At 36.3% G+C, this 18,826-nt stretch overlaps 1 protein-coding gene across 1 annotated transcript; it reads left to right on the top strand.

Moving 5' to 3' along the window:
- Window positions 1–1,402: 1,402 nt before the first annotated feature.
- On the top strand, window positions 1,403–2,555 carry LOC108366006 (uncharacterized; the record flags this gene model as incomplete). Its single annotated transcript, XM_017620265.1, has 1 exon — window positions 1,403–2,555. A coding segment is annotated over exon 1 (1,059 nt), but the record flags the coding sequence as incomplete, so codon positions are not given.
- Window positions 2,556–18,826: the final 16,271 nt, after the last annotated feature.

Genomic DNA, 18,826 nt, shown 5'->3' with positions numbered 1-18,826 from the left:
ATTCCTCTTAGGCTTAAATTAAGGCTTGAACTTTCGACTACAATCCCTAAAAGTACCATCCATGCATGTTAACCCTAAGGTAACTCATAGTCATTTACTGAGCAGCAAAAACTGATTTTAACACATTTTTTTTTCTAATAGCACAATTTTCCAGTACTTTTTTATTGTTAAATAAAAGACTATAAGTGACAATCAGGTCAAGGTGCAGCGATGGTATTTTCAGGGATAGTAGCTGAGAATTCTAGCTTAATTTAAGCCTGTGTTTAATTTTTGTTGGCCTGTAGTCGAGATTTCTAGTTTAATTTAAGACTAAACGGAAGGTACCATTCCTTTCTTTCCTAGAGCTTCTCAAATACTGAAAAACACCAGATTTTTTGGCATTTCGACCTCTTTTTTCTCAAAATCTGGACCTGATGATACTTACGGATTCGCAATAAGCACAGAAAATTTTATCAAAAACAGTTTTAACATTTTCCTCACCAAAATCAGTGTTGCCCTTTTTTATCTGAAACATGCCAACTATAATTAAATTAATTTCTTCTAACTTTTTACAGTACAGTTTGAGGAAGTTCCAACATTAAAAACCTTAAAAAATCCTAAGTATTTTCTTTGCGTAAAATAATATTGCACAAACAAAATACATGGGTAAAAATGATCGAACAATGAGTTACCGAGTACAAAGTTTGGAGGGAAAACCACGATTACAAATTTTTATGCTGAGAATTCAAAATTAAGTACAAATCAGTACCAATTTACAAAATTAGGACATGAATAAAATTAGTACGAGAGTTGAAAAATCAGTACTTTACTGATAAAATCAGTACGTCTGGCAACCGTACTTTTGAGCCATTTGATTTTCTGTAATTGGCTGCATAAGTAATTTCAAGCGACCGGATATTTTTATATGGACTGCATTTCTTTATTCATTCTGAACGTTTGAAATAAACATTTTTGTTTATTTATTCTTTAGAATGTTCTTGATGATACGTTGACGTATACTTCAAATGCATTCTGTTTATTCCGGCTGTAAAATGGGATTATCCGGAATGTATAAAGAAACGCAGCCATGATATTGGTTAGGCTTGCTGTGTGCTGTTAGAGTCATGACACCTCCTTTACAAACATTTTCATTTATGTTAACAGCGCTTGTAAAAAAATTTTCACTTAAACTTTGCGCTGACATTTAATTTTCGATTTTCAATTGTCTTGGCGTATTATAATGTTGCTACGGCGAGCATTTACGACTTGCCAGTTTAGAAGAGCGTTTTGTTTTTCGCAAAATATAATGCGGTCACCTCTAAGCTTTTTTGTCATGCCATATGGTACTATATGTGCAAAAACAGACCTTATCTTTTAACTTAATCATTGCTAATTGAATCTCTCTTAAACGCCATAGCTCAGTTACATAACTTAACCCGCGATCAATAAATGGAATGAACTGGTTTAAAATATTAGTTAAATAAAATTGTGACTGAGGAACACACAAATTATATAAAATGTATGCAGCAGCAGGAGGGGCATCGCTGGCGTCACGTCAAGCACGTCAACGACAACGTCAACAAAAACGAAACCAACAATTACAAGCAAAACTCCATCCACCAAAATTATCTGCGTTATCGATTAGCGAACATGGCGCATCAACTCCAACTCGCACCCAGTCACGTCAGTTCCACCAGCTGCCGATCAACTATCTGCGCACACCACAGACACAAACAAGGAAATTAAGCGCCAGTTACACGGCACAATCAAAACTTTTACTGCCTATTGATGAAAGTGATAATCAGTCAGTGTTGCAGATGCGCGTACAATATGTGCATTCTCAAATGCACCATTCTCATAGTCATGCGCATCCTATTCAACTACATCCCTATCCACAAAATCAGTCCGCGCATCAGCAGCATCACTGCTACGAAGGCACTTCCCGTAACATAGTTCATCGACACTCAGGCAGTGGTGCTAGTAGCTTTCATCAATCTAAGCTTCCTAAGTCCGCCACAGCGACCTTACCACTCGTCTCACAAATAGGAGCTACGCCGCCGACGACACCATGTGGTGCGGCCGAAGGTACAACTACCACCACTACAAAAGTTGGGACGTCATCTGCCGATCAATCTTTCATTTATTTATCCCACCATGATGCAATTATTGTGACACCGGCCACGCCGATGGCCTCGCCAGGGCATGTAGGCAAACCACTACAACAGCAGGAGGAAAAACTAACGGATACTTTTATGGAAACCTGTACCACTCAGACTGAAGCTATTGAAAATGATAATCATGTTACTGATCCGTCAATCGTTCCATTAGAACGAAAGTGCAGCGTATATCGCATGCGACGAAATGAACCCCACCGATATGAGAACGCGAGCGCTGTTGGCAGTATGAGCAGCAGCGTTAGACGGCAGCTGAAGGATCTGCAGTTTAATCAACAACAACAGTATGAACCACTCCTCAGCAACGAGTCGCATCTTTGTTATAAGGGACTAGCGAATGGGCGCAAATTGCAAATATGTGCTTACTGCGAGGAGGGCATTTGCGTATGTGAACATATTGAGGTAATAACTAACGAAAGCCTTGATGGTAAAGCTAACAGACTTTTACTAGGAGCCATCGACACATGTTTACGCTTTTTCTTATTCTTACTATCATTTTCTATGTACAGTACGTCGTGCATGAACTATGTATGTATGCATTTATTATTTATATTTTCGCATAGTAACATACATATCGAAGCAGTGGCGTAAGCAGGATTTTGGGAAAGCGGAGATGAAAAAATATTCCAGACTTCGACTGGGTGTATTCTTTCATATCCCGTTATATACTTTTTATCAAAACGCGACAAGTTATAATTTCTGATAAAGGGAGAAGTCAGAATTCCAGATATACTGGTTAAATTTTATTAAGTTGGTGAGTCTGCACACACCAGTGTTTCGGTTTTTTATAGACGGGAGCATGAAGGGAGTAGAATTTCAGCAATTTCAGACCTACAAATTTCCGTTTTGACTTCGGTATGATACGAACACATTGAAAACTCTTCTATGTATTTTACTACCACCAGAATCAATGTGTTCATAGCTCGAAATCGGGTTTATCGTCTGAAAAGACTAACGTGCGAACAAAAGGCTTTTCAGACGGTGTGAAAAGTCAATAGGGTCAATATTCAAATGCCTAACATAGGTCTACAAAAAATAATTTTTAAAAAGAGACAAGAACGGCACTCATATTTCTTGGGTATATTGAGCACTCTGAATAAACCCTTCGTTTTTTCAGATTGGTTAGATATTTCTTGTGAATTATTAGAAAAATTGAAGAATTGGCAATTGATGAAATTCTGGAAGCTTATATATTTACCACCACCCTGGGAATTTATTACCTATGAAAACGAATATGCCTTTGAAATCACATGAAAAGCATAGTTTGGTATACTTTTGTCGACTGTTTAAGAAGAGCTCTTTTTAAGAGGCAACCATGTATTTTTTCTAAATCTGACAAGACTGGTCAAAAATGTCATGAAAAAATCCTATGCGTCCCTATGTTTTGAAAAGACATGACGAAATCGAATTACCCTCCGGAATACCTTTTTTCATCCGCATAAGCATGTTTTGAGTTATTTATCCATTTGAAGAAAAAATATCGTTAAACACCATTACCCCATTTTTAAAAGATTAAAGACCAGATTTGCACCTAATAACAACCCAGAAAAATTCTTACAACAGCATGCGGCACAACCAGTAATCGCTGGTTTTTATTTGATTTTTACCAAGGAATCAGATTATTCAATTGGCTCTAGTCTTTGAGTTTTTGGGCATTTAAAGTATCAAAAAACTGATTTTTGGCATTTTTTAAGCTTATGGGTAAGGCTTCCTCAAATGGGCACCGAATTTACCAACATTAATAGTTTTTAACTATGTTCAGGCAGCGCCGAGGTTTGTAGTAGAACAGTACACTGTGCAATTTTTGTTGCAATATTCCAAATAGTTTTTTTTTAATCAACGATAGAAAATTTTTGCAGTGCTTTGGAAATTTTTATTTTTATTTGAAAGTAAGTGTCCGAATGAAAAAATTTTTTGGGTGCGGATTTAAGAAACATTAGACTATACAATGAAATTATTTGAGTTACAAAAATATTTTTTTTTGCTTTTCAATCATTTTCTATGAAAAATTGAACTTTTAAGCAATTTCTGCGCCTCATGCACGAAAATTTTTAACAACAACTTATGAAATAAACATTTCTGCATTTATCTATGAAAATAAATGCGTGCATTTCCAAATAGTTCGGTCGGAATGAATTTTTATTTGCCAGCGTGCGGGCCCGACTCGCGTGGCTGGATTGCGCGCAGTCCATGTTGACTTCATGCGCAAGAAAGAAACGCACGTTTCAATCGTTCCACTTTTATTTCTCATGCTCGAATTTTGCATGCCCGCGGTAGTCGGGCCACACTCTGACAATTAAAAAATCATTCCGACCAAACTATATCGAATTGCACGCATTTTTCCATAGATAAATGCAGAAATGTTTATTACATAAGTTGTTGTTAAAAATTTTCATCCACGAGGCGCAGAAATTTAATTGCTTAAAAGTTAAATTTTTCATAAAAAAAAATATTGAAAAGCAAAAAAAATATATTTTTGTGACGCAAATAATTTCACTGTATAGTTTAATGTTTCTTAAATCTGCACCCAAATTTTTTTTTTATTCGGACACTTGCAAAGAACAATAAAAATTTCCAAAACACTGCAAAAATTTTCAATCGTTGATTAAAAAAAAACTAATCGGAATTTTGCAACAAAAATTACACAGTGTACTTTTCTATTACAAACCTCGGCGCTGCCTGAATGTCATTGAAAAATATTAATGTTGGTAAATTCGGTGCCCACTTGAGGAAGCTTTACCCTTATGTAGAAAGATATAGACGTAGAATATAATATTTTGAACAGTAAAATATGAAATCTGAAATATGGACTTTTTAGGTCTAAGGAGGAAGTTCTTCTTCTTCTCTGCTATCATCCGATTTGAATATTTTCAGAGCTGGAGCGTCGGAGTTCATTCGAACGGCATGGCCAAGCCAGCGGAGCCGCTGTATTTTAATTCGCTTGACTATTACTACGTTTATACGCACAGATTAATAGACTTAATTGAAAGCGCATTAACACCGTACACATTTCGCTCTAGTGTTTATACTTACGGCTTTATATCGGCATCAAAGTAACCGTCTTCAAAAGCAAACAAAATAAGCTGTTTTCATTTGACATTTTATAAGTTAACATAATGGAAAGTGATAAAAATCTAGTTTTATTCGGCATTATAAAATCGTGGCAAAGAAAAAGAACGATTATTATTAATCAGCTTTTAAATACTGATGCGATTATTTGGAATTTGAGCGGAACAGCTGATCTCCAATTCGCTTTGAGTGAGAGCGGTGTTTATACACTCTTTCTAACTGTCTGGAGAAATAAACTACCGATTTGAAATGGAGTGTGAGCCAAAACACTTCGCTCTTTCAAAGCGAATTGAAATTCAGTTTATACATATGTTTTGAATCGCGGCGAAATGAATAAAAGCGGCTTATGCATGCGTATAAACGTAGTAATATAATTGGAGATGAGCTTTTGCGCTCAAATTCCAAATAATCGCATCAGTATTTAAAAGCTGATTTTTAATAATCGTTCTTTTTCTTTGCCACGATTTTATAATGCCGAATAAAACTAGATTTTTATCACTTTCCATTATGTTAACTTATAAAATGTCAAATGAAAACAGCTTATTTTGTTTGCTTTTGAAGACGGTTACTTTGATGCCGATATAAAGCCGTAAGTATAAACACTAGAGCGAAATGTGTACGGTGTCAATGCGCTTTCAATTAAGTCGATTATTCTGTGCGTATAAACGTAGTATATGTCTACGCTGTAAAGCTCATACAGTTCATCATTCCATCTTCTGCGGTAAAGACCCGTAAATCTTCCGCAAAATCTTTCTATCGAATACTCCAAGAGCCGCCTCATCGGATGCTATCATTGTCCATGCTTCTGCACAGGGGCGAACTCAGGTAGGGGTTTTGGGGGTAGGCGTAGTTTGGTTAAGCCCAAAAATGGTCTCATATCTAAGTTAAAAAAAAATTTGATCACATGTTTTTTCAAGATGCCGGTAATTTCACAACCCTCTACATCGCGAAAATCAAGTTTTACATTCCGTGCGACCTAGTTTACATATTCACGTTCTTGCAGGTTCCGCTTAATGATGTTTAAAATTTTTCTCGCAGTAAAGCCAAACGTAATTTGAAATTTTAACTATCATGAGTTAAAATGTGTAAAAGGTACTTTCCTACATTTCAAATTCCGTGCTAATAATTAAGCAAATATTAGTGGTATTCATCTAAAGCGAAAACTTTATCAAGCAGATATTCTTATAAATTTAAGAGCTATTTACGTTACATGAACACCCCATACTCTCTTTTCGTTTCACTTGCGACAGAGTTGCCTTGGCTTTAGGTTATTAAGATTGTTGAGTGAATACGTTGGAAAAATGTATCAGAAATGTATAGACGAGTTTCCATACAAATTTTGACAGTTAATTTAAGTTTACACAATTATATGGTTATACGGAGTGCAATATTTTGATCAGTTTTTGATATTTTTGTTTGTGTTTGATATTATTGTATAAAAGTGTAGATGGTTATACAAAAAACACCAACTAAACTCAGATTTCAATATTTGTACAAAAAGGATACAAATTCTGGAATTTTTTTGGATTTTTTTTTGCTGGCAGTGTCCTCTATGTAAATAAAAGAAAATTGTCGAACATACTTTGTATGGGAGTAAGAATTTCTGAAATGGGCCACTTCAATTATGTGATATTTTATTTCCAATCAGCAATGGTATTTTTTCACAGCTATTGACAATGCAAACAAATGTCTAACTTTGATTTTACAAAAAAAATTTGTTTTCTTATATATCGATAAGTGTTTTTTTTTTTGTCCTTTTTACTTAAAAATTCAATTACAGACGATCTAATTGACCGATTTTGACAATTCAACAGTAATTTTCATTGCTATTAAAAACTCTTCAAGAGCATAGGTTTTACTTACTTAAAAATTACTTTTAAGGGTAAATGTTTATACAATTTTTGGTAAAAATACAAAAATAATAGTATTCTCCAACACTTTTTCACACAGAAAAAAAGCCACATATGCAAAATTTTACTCTCTAAAATATCCTGTTGAGAAAAAAATTGGATCGCAACGTGGAAAACCTTTAGTTTTACTTGAAGGCTGTCGCGCAATTCAACGAGCACGTTCGGACTTATTTTGGTCAAGTGCGTCTGCAACCGGCGTGCCCTCACCAATTTATTTGTTTTCATGTGACAGAGCCAAAAATAAAAAGAGGTAGATTTAAGTAAAAAAGTTATTTTGAAGCAAAAAAACAAATACGACTTCAATTCTCATATACAAATTTAAGATAATCGTTGATTTCTTCATGATCCAATGATCGGATTTAAACCAAATTAGTACGGCAACACCTATGAGGTAACAGCTTTCCTTTAAAGGAAGAATTATAGAAATCGATTAACGTGGTCCAAAGTTATGCGGTAACATACAAAAAAAAAAACCAAAAAAAAATATTCAGATGAATTGATAACCTTCTCCTTTTTGTGAAGTCGGTTAAAATTATAGTTATTTAATTCATTTATTGAACAAATATCTATAATATTCAGAAAACAAAGCATTGCAAGACTGCTTTCAAGTAAAAATAACGGTTTTCCACGTTGCGATCCATTTTTTTTCTCAACAGAATATTTAAGAGAGTAAAATTTTGCATATTTTTTTCAATATGAAAAAGTGGTGGAAAAGATTATTATTTTTGTATTTTTACCAAAAATTTTATAAACATGTACCCTTAAAAATTATTTTAAATAAATAATACCTATGCCCTTGAAGGGTTTTTAATAACAATGAACATTACGGTTAAATTGTCAAAATCAGTCAATTAGATCGTCTGTAATTGAATTTTCAAGTAAAAAGGACGCAAAAAAACACTTATCGATATAAAAGAATTTTTTTTTTTTTTGTAAAATCAAAGTTAGACCTTTGTTTGCATTGTCAGTAGCTATGAAAAAACACCATTCCTGATTGGAAATAAAATATCACATAATTGAAGTGGCCCGTTTCAGAAATTCTGACTCATGGAAAAAACGTGAAAAACCTTCTACCAAACAAATTCTCAGAAGTCCACGGGATTTTTTACCAACCTGAAACCTTAGTTAGAATTAAATGAGCTACCAAACTGCATACCAAATTTTTTGAAAGATTTTGAGTAAAAAATTTTAAGTTATGGTGAAAATTCGCATAATTTTTGTATAAAGTTTGAAATGTAAATTTGTACGGTGTTTGCTAGACTTTTATAAAAAAAAAAAACATTAAATAAACAAAAGACAAATACCCGAAACTGGTCGAAATATTGCACTCGTATTATTTTGTTGACAACTGTATGTAAGCACTCGAATTTATTAAAAAAAATAAAATATAGGCACATTTGGTGGAATTGATAATGTCTGTGAAAAAAAAAAAGTTTTTTTAGTTTCACTCTTTGATGCGAAACTGTGTGCATTCGAGCGAAAATGCGAAAATCGGCAGTCTTTACAACAAACATATGGCACCGTTATGGTGCCGTTTCGCACATATGGCACCGTTATGGCGTCGTTTCCATAAATACATTGTGCAAATATAAACAACTTTTTTCCATATTCTTCAAGCTTTTAAAAAAGAACAGTGTAAATATTGTGCTACATTGTGAACAGTGAAATGCCGGGTTCCAATCCAAAACAAATTTTAGATATTTTGAGCAATACTGCGGATGATCATTCTAAAGGTCCAGAATGTGATCCTATTGAACCAAATTTTGAAAGCGAGGACGCTTTTCAGCCCCAATCGCAACGGGCTTTTTAGGTAAATAGATGAAATGACCTAGTAGTTCTAGTTTCCAAAAGTTCCATTTACTTGCGACATATGTCGAAAACTTGTGAATTACCGTGTGTATACCTACGTAGGAACCGCATTAACAAAAAATTATTTGACTCTACACATATTTCTTTAAAGCGTATATAACCGTGTCTATATATCAGACTCGGTGTATTCAAAAGTAAACAAAATTTGCTGTTTTTATTATATATTTGTTAAATAATTAATTTGTGCGGTTCACCGAATTGGAAACAAACAGTTTTTCAAAATTATTAAAATAAAATAATTAAAATTTAAAACAGGCTGTATGAAGAAAACCAACCGATTTTTACTTCGCGTTAAATGGACGATTCGTTTATACGTGTTTTCTAAACGATCTGAAAAATAAAATACCGAATTGACCACAAATTAGAGTAAAAACACTTTTAAGTTTCAAAGCATATTCAAATTTGGTTTATGCATGTGTTTTGAATCACTGCGAACTGAGTCAAAGCACTTTTTGTGTCGGTATAAACAAGGTAGATAATTTGAGAAATGTAAGTATCTTGAAATTTTGTACCTTTTGATCATACGGTATTTTTTTACGCGGTTTTGATTTAACACGGTCATTCTACTTAGCACGATTAAAAAAAGCTTTTGATTGATATCATAAGGAAGAATATTTTGGGTTGCGAAGCGAATAACTCTTCGCATGAATGTATCCGTTTTGCATTATTAGCAGCGAAGCGAACATGCATTCTCCAAAATTCGAAAATAAATGTTAAGTATCATCACTGGCGCATTCGCCGTCTGCTTCGTCATATGTATCTGTCAAAAATATTGCGACTATTTTTTTCATTCGCTTCGCCAAACAAATTATTTGTTTATACATTTCTGATGACTTTTAATTTTTAATTTACTTTAAGAATTGGATTATGTAACTTTTGTTTATGGAATTTATATTGTTTACTTGTACGAGTTTTCTGTTCCTGAACTGCTGCTGCCTTTTGTTTTTATAAAGTAAATTGCTCATTAATGCACATAAACATTTAATTTGGCTTTTATAAAGACTCCCATAATAATTTTTTTGTTTGAATAATTTAGTTTAACTAACTTAACAGGATATGGAACTAATCTCTTTTTTTATGTACTTCATGTTTTTATGTATCTATCGTATAAAAACAGAATTAGGTGTACTCATTTGAAAAATTTATTTCTCCTTTTACAACTTAAAAAAATTGTATGGATTAGATAAAAAACTAGGACAGGATATTTCAGGTTTCATTCGCCACATGTAATAAAACGGGAAAGAATTTGTTTTGTGCCTAATAATTGCAAAACCAATTTTTTTTATCTATATGTCTGTTCATTATAGATTTTACAGAAAAATTAATATGGGGTCTTTACTAGAACAATAGATGCCAAATCAACAATTTTTAGAATTTTTGTCTGTCTGTCTATCCGTCTCTCTTTATGTTTCTGCGCGCATCACTCAAAATCTAATACATGGAATTGAATGCAATTTTCACCGATGTTTTGCTAGAGGTCTTGCTAAAAATATAGAAGGAAAAAAAAGAGAGTTACCACCTGTTTGAAAGTTGCAGTTTAAGTAAATTGAGAAAATAAAGTAAATATTGCAATATGGCTGTCAAAAGAAAATGTTTAGGAAGGCCTTCAGCCGAAAATATTTCGGTTGAAGGTTGACACCAGTTTGAAAATTTTAATTTCATCTAATTGATACGATAAATTGAATATTGAAATATGTGCATCAAACTGAAGATGTTTACGAAAGTTTACTGCCGTAAATATTCTTGAGAGGTACCATCTGTTAGAAAAAACGGTGACCTTATAGCTTTCTTTTTATGCTGTTCAAAAAAGATAATACCGCGTTATTATTCTACTTAAAAAGTTCTAAAAATGGATGAAATGCGTTTTTGACACTTTTAATCCCAAATAACCTGAAAACTAGAGCCAATTGAATAGTCGAAGCGCCATATTTTAAATCGACTCAAAGGCTCTGCCGCAAAGTTTGTTGGCCACTGTAATGATATGATGAAAATTTAAAAGTTTGACCACAAATGCCCTTAAGAATGCGATTTTTATTAAATAGGCGTCAGCAAAAGTATACTAAGCCGGGTCTTATTATTTGTGCGAGAATCAATTTCAATTCAACTCATTTTAAATTTTTTGAAGATTTATTACTACATAAAAGACACAAGGTTATTTTATAGTTATATGACAAAATTATACAAGTAATTCCATAAAGGCATTTACTATCCAGCTTGCTGTAAACAGAGTACGTATTTTTTTCTAAGAATCAGCTATATGGCAATCCTTTGGATCATGTTCAGTGGATTATATGGTGCAGATAGCATTAAACATCTAAAGGTATCATATATCATTTTCTGACCGACATCGAAAACATGTTTTCAAACATCAAGAGCCGCTGCGAACAGGCTTCAGCCCACAATCCCAAAACTCGCTTTCAAAGTGTTTTCGTTGTCGGTCAGAATATATGTAATCCTAGGTTTTCGACCATTAGTTGGCTTACTATCGATCAAAAAGGGTAGCATAAATACGAAGTCCTTGTTTTTTTTGGAAAAACCAACGAATTATCGGAATGAAGATTTAAATGGTCTCCCATTATGTTAACCCAAATTGACCCCGTGTTGCCATATGGCAACGCAAAATACATCAAGTTTAACAGGGTGTAAAACAAAAATCGCTTACTTCAAAATGCTTATAAGTACGTTAACTAATTCCTAAAAGGTGTATCTTTCGAAACGCACACTTCCGTCAGATCCTTGCTGTCTATCGAGTGTAATGCAAGTGTGTTCTTCAAACAAAATTAGAAGTGACAAAAAACCATCAAAATGCCATATATGAAGAAGTAAGCATTAATTTATAGAAAGCGTTTTTTTATTTACAAAACATGATAGTGCCAAATATTAGTTAAAACATTAGTGACTTTATTGGTTACAAGTAAGAATACAAAACAATCGTGCATGCTATATAATTTAAGTGTTTTTTAAGTCCGTTGCCATACGGTTACACGGGGCGTAATGTGAACTGTTCCTCTTTTTACCAAATTTTGATATGTTCGCTAGCCCAAATTGATCCCGTGTTGCCGTATGGCAACGCAAAATACCATCATGTATGAGACGGTGTAAACAAAAATCGTTTGTATGTATTTTTGCAGTTTTGCATATTTCATTGAACAAGTGTTGAAGTGGTATACAAATGTAACTAGTTTGTCTGTTCCAGGGAACACTGGTGGCGTTTTATGCATTCTCATCTGCTACTTCATTATCCTAGATTCCCTTGTGACCGGGCAACCCATAGATATGTATGTAGCCTTTTATCAGCGTCTAGCTTGTCAATGGCTTCCTGGCTGCGAGGGCCGTTTATGGATGAAATATTATATCAGGAAACTGCCTTGATTGCCGCCTGGAATATGTTTAAGTTTGAATTGATTGTCGTTTCGGTGAGGGCTAGCTCTGTAGTTATCCTCATTGTTAAAACCTCTGCTTGAAATATGCTGCAATGGTCAGGCAGCCTTATTGTCCTCCTGACGTTCAGTTCCCGGCAGTAAATCCCGGCACCCACTCCCGTAACCATTTTAGAGCCGTCCGTGAAAATGTTTAGGGATCTATGGCTAGGTTTCATTTCCATCCCTCTTCCTCAATCGTTGTGCAAAAAGTTCGTTTCCACTTAAAGCTAGGTGCCATGAAGCCTATGCTGCTTGTGCTTCCCGCCCCAATTAAGTGGTGCCCAAAGGTTCTGAAATTTAATTCCCTATCACTGTCAATCTACGTGCGGATTTCGCAGCAGGGTTTTTAAAGAGCAGCCGTCGAAGTGGACCTCAGCGCTCCCGCGATGCACAGTACCGCTAGACGCTGCACCTTCTCCATTGGCCCGAGACATGAGGACTTTTGTGTGGCATTCCAGCACACTAAAGCGCCATAGAGCAGTATTGTGCTGACTATTGCTGTGTAGCACCAATGCATCAGAGCAGGTGACAAACCCCAAGTGACTCCCAGAATTCTTTTACATGCATAAAGGGCGTTACTGGCCTTCTTCTTTCTTTCGTCAACATTGCGCATCCACAGCAGCTTACTCTCAAAGACTACTCCCAAATGTGATGTGGGTTTATGTTTGAAATGTTTTGCTACTTTTCATTAACTTCTTCATCCGCTTTGCACGTAGAATATGCATATATATTATCAATAAATGTATTAAAACTTATACACAATATTTCTATTATTTCATATTTTAACCACATACTCTCCTCTAACAATCCATCTGGAATATGCCCCGTGTTGCCATATGACAACGGCCGATAACGGAAGAACTATACTACTCCCAAAGTTTTAGTCATCTTTTTTCCTTTACTTTAACGCTACTTTTACCCTGTATATAGGTGAAACCAAAAAAAATCTAAAAAAAATTAATCTGGGACCATTTGGGTTAACTTCTTGGGAATCCAAAATAGCTTTGTATCGTGCTACATAACAGAGCAAGATTTAACCGAGTCAACACGTTTAGAAAAGTCAAGTAAACAAATCTGGGCCAGTTGGTTTTTATTGGAAGGTACCCAAATGTTCAAGCATTTTCAATACGGCAGTATTGCAGTTCATACGAAACCCTGATTGGAGTAGAGCAGAGGTGGGCACTCACACTATCACACACATGCGCTTGTGTGCGAAGGAGCGAAGTTTTGCTCAACAGTCAGTGCTCGGACGCTACCACATTTGTGGAATAGATAACACTTTTTTTTGCTAAATTACATTTGTAGTACTTCTACCCCCGTAAGCTAAAAAACTTTCGGATCTTGAAACTTATTTTTTTTTAATTTGTTCCTTTGGGCATTAATGAATGGGCATTTTCTGCAACAAAAAACAACATTGCTTGCTGCGACGTCGACACATGTATGATATGATCGTCTTCGTGCGTCTTACGATAATTGACGATTGACTGATGCTTTGCTAGCACTTCGGCAAAGCAAATCAAATCAGTTGCTGCTGAGACTTCACTGCGCAACTATTCGAATAATAACACTTAAAATGTTTCGGGAGGAATGGGAAATACATTTTTTTGCATAGAAAACATGGATTGGTGTGCGCAATGCGTGATTTGCTATCGCGTTATGAGTCGAAATGTTATGTCTTGTTTAAAAAGACATCACAAACTGTGTCATAGTCATTTTGAAAAGGTGAAAGATGGTAATCGAGCACTGAATCTTTTAGAATTAAAAGCTGCGTTCTTTATTAAGTTTATTGTTGGTGAAAGTAATATACATCAACACGAAAATTACCAATGTTTATTAGAAAATGATTCTCTATCATAAAATAATTTATTTAGTCTACATGTTTTCTTACAGACAATTGAGATAAAAAGATTTAGATATTTAAGTATGTATGATACACTACAGAGTGAAATAATTATAATATTAACTTGTAAAGATAATAATGGTATACAATAGCAATTTGGGTAGCTGGCGAGGCCTTGTCTCCAGTCTACTTTTGTGTGCGGCGGGCGGAAAGACCTAGTTTCCGCTCCGCCCTGTTTACAGGCCGTTGATCATGGTCGGAAAGGCCGAACTTCCGATCCATGTTCCCGTAGTCATTACTTTGTAAGTGTGGCAGGCGGAAAGTCCTAGTTTCCGCTCCACGCTATAGACGAACTGTTGGGCGAGGTCGGAAAGGCCGAGTTTCCGATCCCTGCTCCTATTGTCCTACGCGGTCGCGGAAATATACGAAGCCGTTAGAATTGTACTAAGCAGTCATAGATATTGTGTAATTTTTTAGTTCCCGGTTACAGATATTAGTTTATTTAGTTAACTTGTTGAGCAAAGTTTTCTTTATTACAATAGCGATTCACNGTTGGGCGAGGTCGGAAAGGCCGAGTTTCCGATCCCTGCTCCTATTGTCCTACGCGGTCGCGGAAATATACGAAGCCGTTACAATTGTACTAAGCAGTCATAGATATTGTGTAATTTTTTCGTTCACGGTTGCAGATATTAGTTTATTTAGTTAACTTGTTGAGCAATGTTTTCTTTATTACAAAAAGCGATTCAGATATGTCGATGCAATCATAATGCTTGTTAAAATCTTGGCATAAGCACCGAAAAGCATCATGCATTTCAAAGTTTGATTTACAAATACTCAACAAAATAGATTTAAAATGTCCCGTGGGTCTTGTAGGAATACAAAAATTTATCTCACTCAGTAAAAAGGGACTACTGACCATCCCGTTCATTAATTTAATTAAAAAAAGAACACCAAGCATCTCTCTACGACTCTGAAGCGTCGGCAAATCTATAAGCTTCAGGCGATCCTTGTAGGGTGGGAGATTTTTAGACGAGTCCCAACATAAATTTTTGAGGGCAAATAACAGGAACTGTTTCTGCACTGATTCGAGCCTGTCACTATGAATTTGAATGCATACTATAGATGCATACTCCAAAATCGGGCTAACTAGAGAGGTAAACCAGGTAAAGAGAACTTTAGTGACATAAGGATCGTTGAACTCCTTGGCCCAGCGCTTAAGAAAAGCCAACAATCCTCTAGCCCTAATCACGCAGGAGTTTATGTGAGACTTGAATTCTAGTTTCGGATCCATAGTTACACCTAGGTCAATGAAATTGGTCACTTGCTCAACATTGTGGTCAGATATCATATACGAATTTGGATAGAACGATTTTCTAGAGAAGGTCATGAATTTACACTTTTTCAAATTTAGTGACATGGAATTTGCTTCACACCATTCGAAAATGCAGGTTAGGTCAGCTTGCAAATGCTCCCTATCTTCTGCAGTACTAATGTACTTAAAGAGCTTAACATCATCAGCGTACATTAAGCATTTCGAGTAATTCAACACCTTAGGAAGGTCATTTATAAATAAAATAAACAAGACGGGACCAATATGGCTGCCCTGAGGTACGCCGGATGTGACATGTATTGGCCGGGAGGTACAATTTTTAAAAATTACTCTTTGTTTCCTATCCACTAAGTAAGAAGAAAGCCAGCTGAGAAGAATAGGAGGGAAGCCAATTCGATCAAGTTTATATATAAGGGTTGAATGAGATACCTTGTCAAATGCCTTGCTGAAATCAGTGTAAATCACGTCCGTTCGAAGATTGTTTTTAAACCCATTAGACACATAAGTAGTGAATTCAAGAAGATTGGATACAGTTGATTTACCTTTGCAAAAACCGTGTTGCGATAGATCAATAGCAGAAGTAATAGAGTGAGATAGTTCTTCCGTAACGATTGCCTCAAAAACTTTAGCAATAGCACAAAGCTTCGCAATTCCTCTATAGTTTACGATGTTAGTCCTACTTCCATTTTTATAAAGTGGCAAGATAAACGAATCCTTCCAGGAAGATGGGAAGACACCCTGTTTTAGGGAAGCATTAAAAATATTTGCCAGAGGCTTATACAAATACTCTGCACAACTTTTAAGAACACTTGTGGGTATACCGTCTGGGCCAGCTGTATATGAAATTTTCAAACAATTCAAATGAATGAGGACGTCCGCAGCAGATATCGATGGAATTCGGATACAATCAAATGATGGCAGATCGAATGGGTAGCTAGATAGATTCGAATTCAGTTGGGAAGATGTAGAACTGGCAGAGTAGTTTGACTCGAAGAAACCAGCAAACATATCGGCAATAATATTTTCGTCACTGGAAACTAAGTCATTTAACTTCAATGTTGAGGGATAACCGTTAGTCTTACGCTTTGTGTTCACAACGGCGTAAAACGATTTGGGATTAGAAACTATATTGAGTCGAACCCTGTTAATATAATTATTGTAACACTTTTTGTTCAATACATTGTATTTATGCCTAAGAATGGAGTACGCGGAGTAGTGAGAAGACAAGCCAGATTTTTTAAAAAGCTTAAATGCTTTGGATTTTTGATTTTTTAAGCGTTTTAATTCGCCAGTAAACCACTGAGCGTTAGACGTTACGTTAGCTACCTTAACAAGAGGAATGATTTTACTGAAAATATGGCGTAAGGAATTGCTAAAATGTAAGGCACTATCTTCAGCATTTCCATCATACTGGGGCCAAGTTATCTTCGATATCTCTAACCTAAGTTTACTATAATCTGCTGTTTTAAATGAGTAACGCTCGGCTCTTGATTTTTTACTGGTAAAGCAACATGAGTTGCGTGAATTTATCAAGGACAATTCTAGTGGTGGGTGGTGAGAATCAACAGGGGTAATCAAAGCATAGCAAATGATAGATCATTTTTAAAAAAAAGCATCTTATTCTGTCGCTTTTGCTTTTTATTTAGAATTTATAGAAAAGTTTTAGGTATGCAGTTTTATAACCCATTAAAATTTAGTGGCTCAAAGTGAAAATTTCAAGCGCTAAGAAATCGCGTTGATTTTTAATGATTGGCAATTTCTTTTATATGGAAGAAAATGCCTAGCACCATCAGCAAAAATAAGATAAACATTAAATAAACAAAAAATATAAATAGCCAAAACTGGTCAAAATGTCACTTAACTTAATCAGCGGACCACAAGTGCATATAACATATTTATAAATTTATTTATTTGAATCTACCATCTTGTCTGGTGGAACTCACTGGAAAAGGCTACACTAGCTAGGCAGCTGGAGCGCGTACAACGGGCTGCTTTAATTGGTATTAGTGGGGCACTGCGAACCGCCCCCACATTAGCACTGAACGCAATGCTAAACGTAGCGCCTGTCGACGTTGCAGGCAGAGTTGTCGCGGCGCGAGCGGCTATTAGACTCAGGGAAACCGATTGGTTGATCAACTTAGGGACTGGACACTCTGGAGTTCTAGGAGGTTTCGACTTCATCCCCGATCGTACGGATTACTGCACCACCGTTACGGCTCCTAGCAGCTTATTCTCTGTCCACTTTCCCTCAAGGGATGAGTGGGCCGGGCGGGACTTCTGGAGGAGGGGTGCGGTGAACTTCTTTGCGGATGGATCGAAACTGGATGGCAGGGTTGGTGGAGGGGTCTTCTGTCGAGAGCTTCCCATCAGCACTAACTTCAGGCTCCCGGACTTCTCCAGTGTATTCCAGGCGGAAGTAGCTGCTATCAAGGAGGCGGTGGATTCACTTCTAAGGAGCGTTATAACCGAGCGTAAGTGAGCGTATATTCTGATAGCCAGGCGGCTATCAGGGCTTTGAGTTCGTTAGAGGTGCGCTCTAACTTGGTTAAAGAATGTCTTCTCTCTCTCTCAGCCGCGTCGGAATACTTCCGCATTAGGCTTATTTGGGTTCCGGGACACAGCGACATTGGGGGGAACTGCGTGGCTGACGAGCTGGCGAGGGAAGGAACCCGTGAAACGTTACTACCGAATAAAGAGCGGCTGGGGTGCCATTGATCGCTTGCGGTTCGCTCTTGGATAAATGGGCCTTATGTCAGCTCAGCGAACGCTGGGCGATTACCATGACATGTGCGATCGCAAGGTCCTTTTGGCCGAAGGTGGACCGGGGGCGATCGAGGGCACTCCTCACACTCACAAAGCCACAGCTATAACGTCTGGTGGGGGTTTTAACGGGTCACTGTCCTATCGGCATCCACGCAGTTAGGCTGAACATTCTGCCGGACCCTTTTTGTCGCTGTTGCCTGGAAGATGACGAGGTAGAATCACCTCAACACTACCTTCTTAGGTGCCCAGCGTTTGCGAGGCTAAGGTTGAAGTACTTTGGCTCACACTTTCTAAACAGCCCCGAGGAGATCTGGGGCATTGAGTCAGCCGTATTATTAAATACATAATCGGCTCGGAGCGTTGTAACGATAAAGTTTAGGGGGCCTTTCCAAATTGTGGTATCACAAAGGACAATCTTACATTGTCTAAGTGAGCTCCGGTTACACGGGGCTGCCACCTTACCTAACCAT

The sequence above is a fragment of the Rhagoletis zephyria genome, unplaced genomic scaffold (assembly GCF_001687245.7).
Source record: "Rhagoletis zephyria isolate East Lansing unplaced genomic scaffold, Rhagoletis_zephyria_1.1 Rzeph_scaffold_02108, whole genome shotgun sequence".
In the NCBI taxonomy this organism is placed as follows: Eukaryota; Metazoa; Arthropoda; class Insecta; order Diptera; family Tephritidae; genus Rhagoletis; species Rhagoletis zephyria.
Note: the sequence above shows the minus strand (reverse complement) of the source record. Positions and strands in the feature narration are given on the sequence as shown.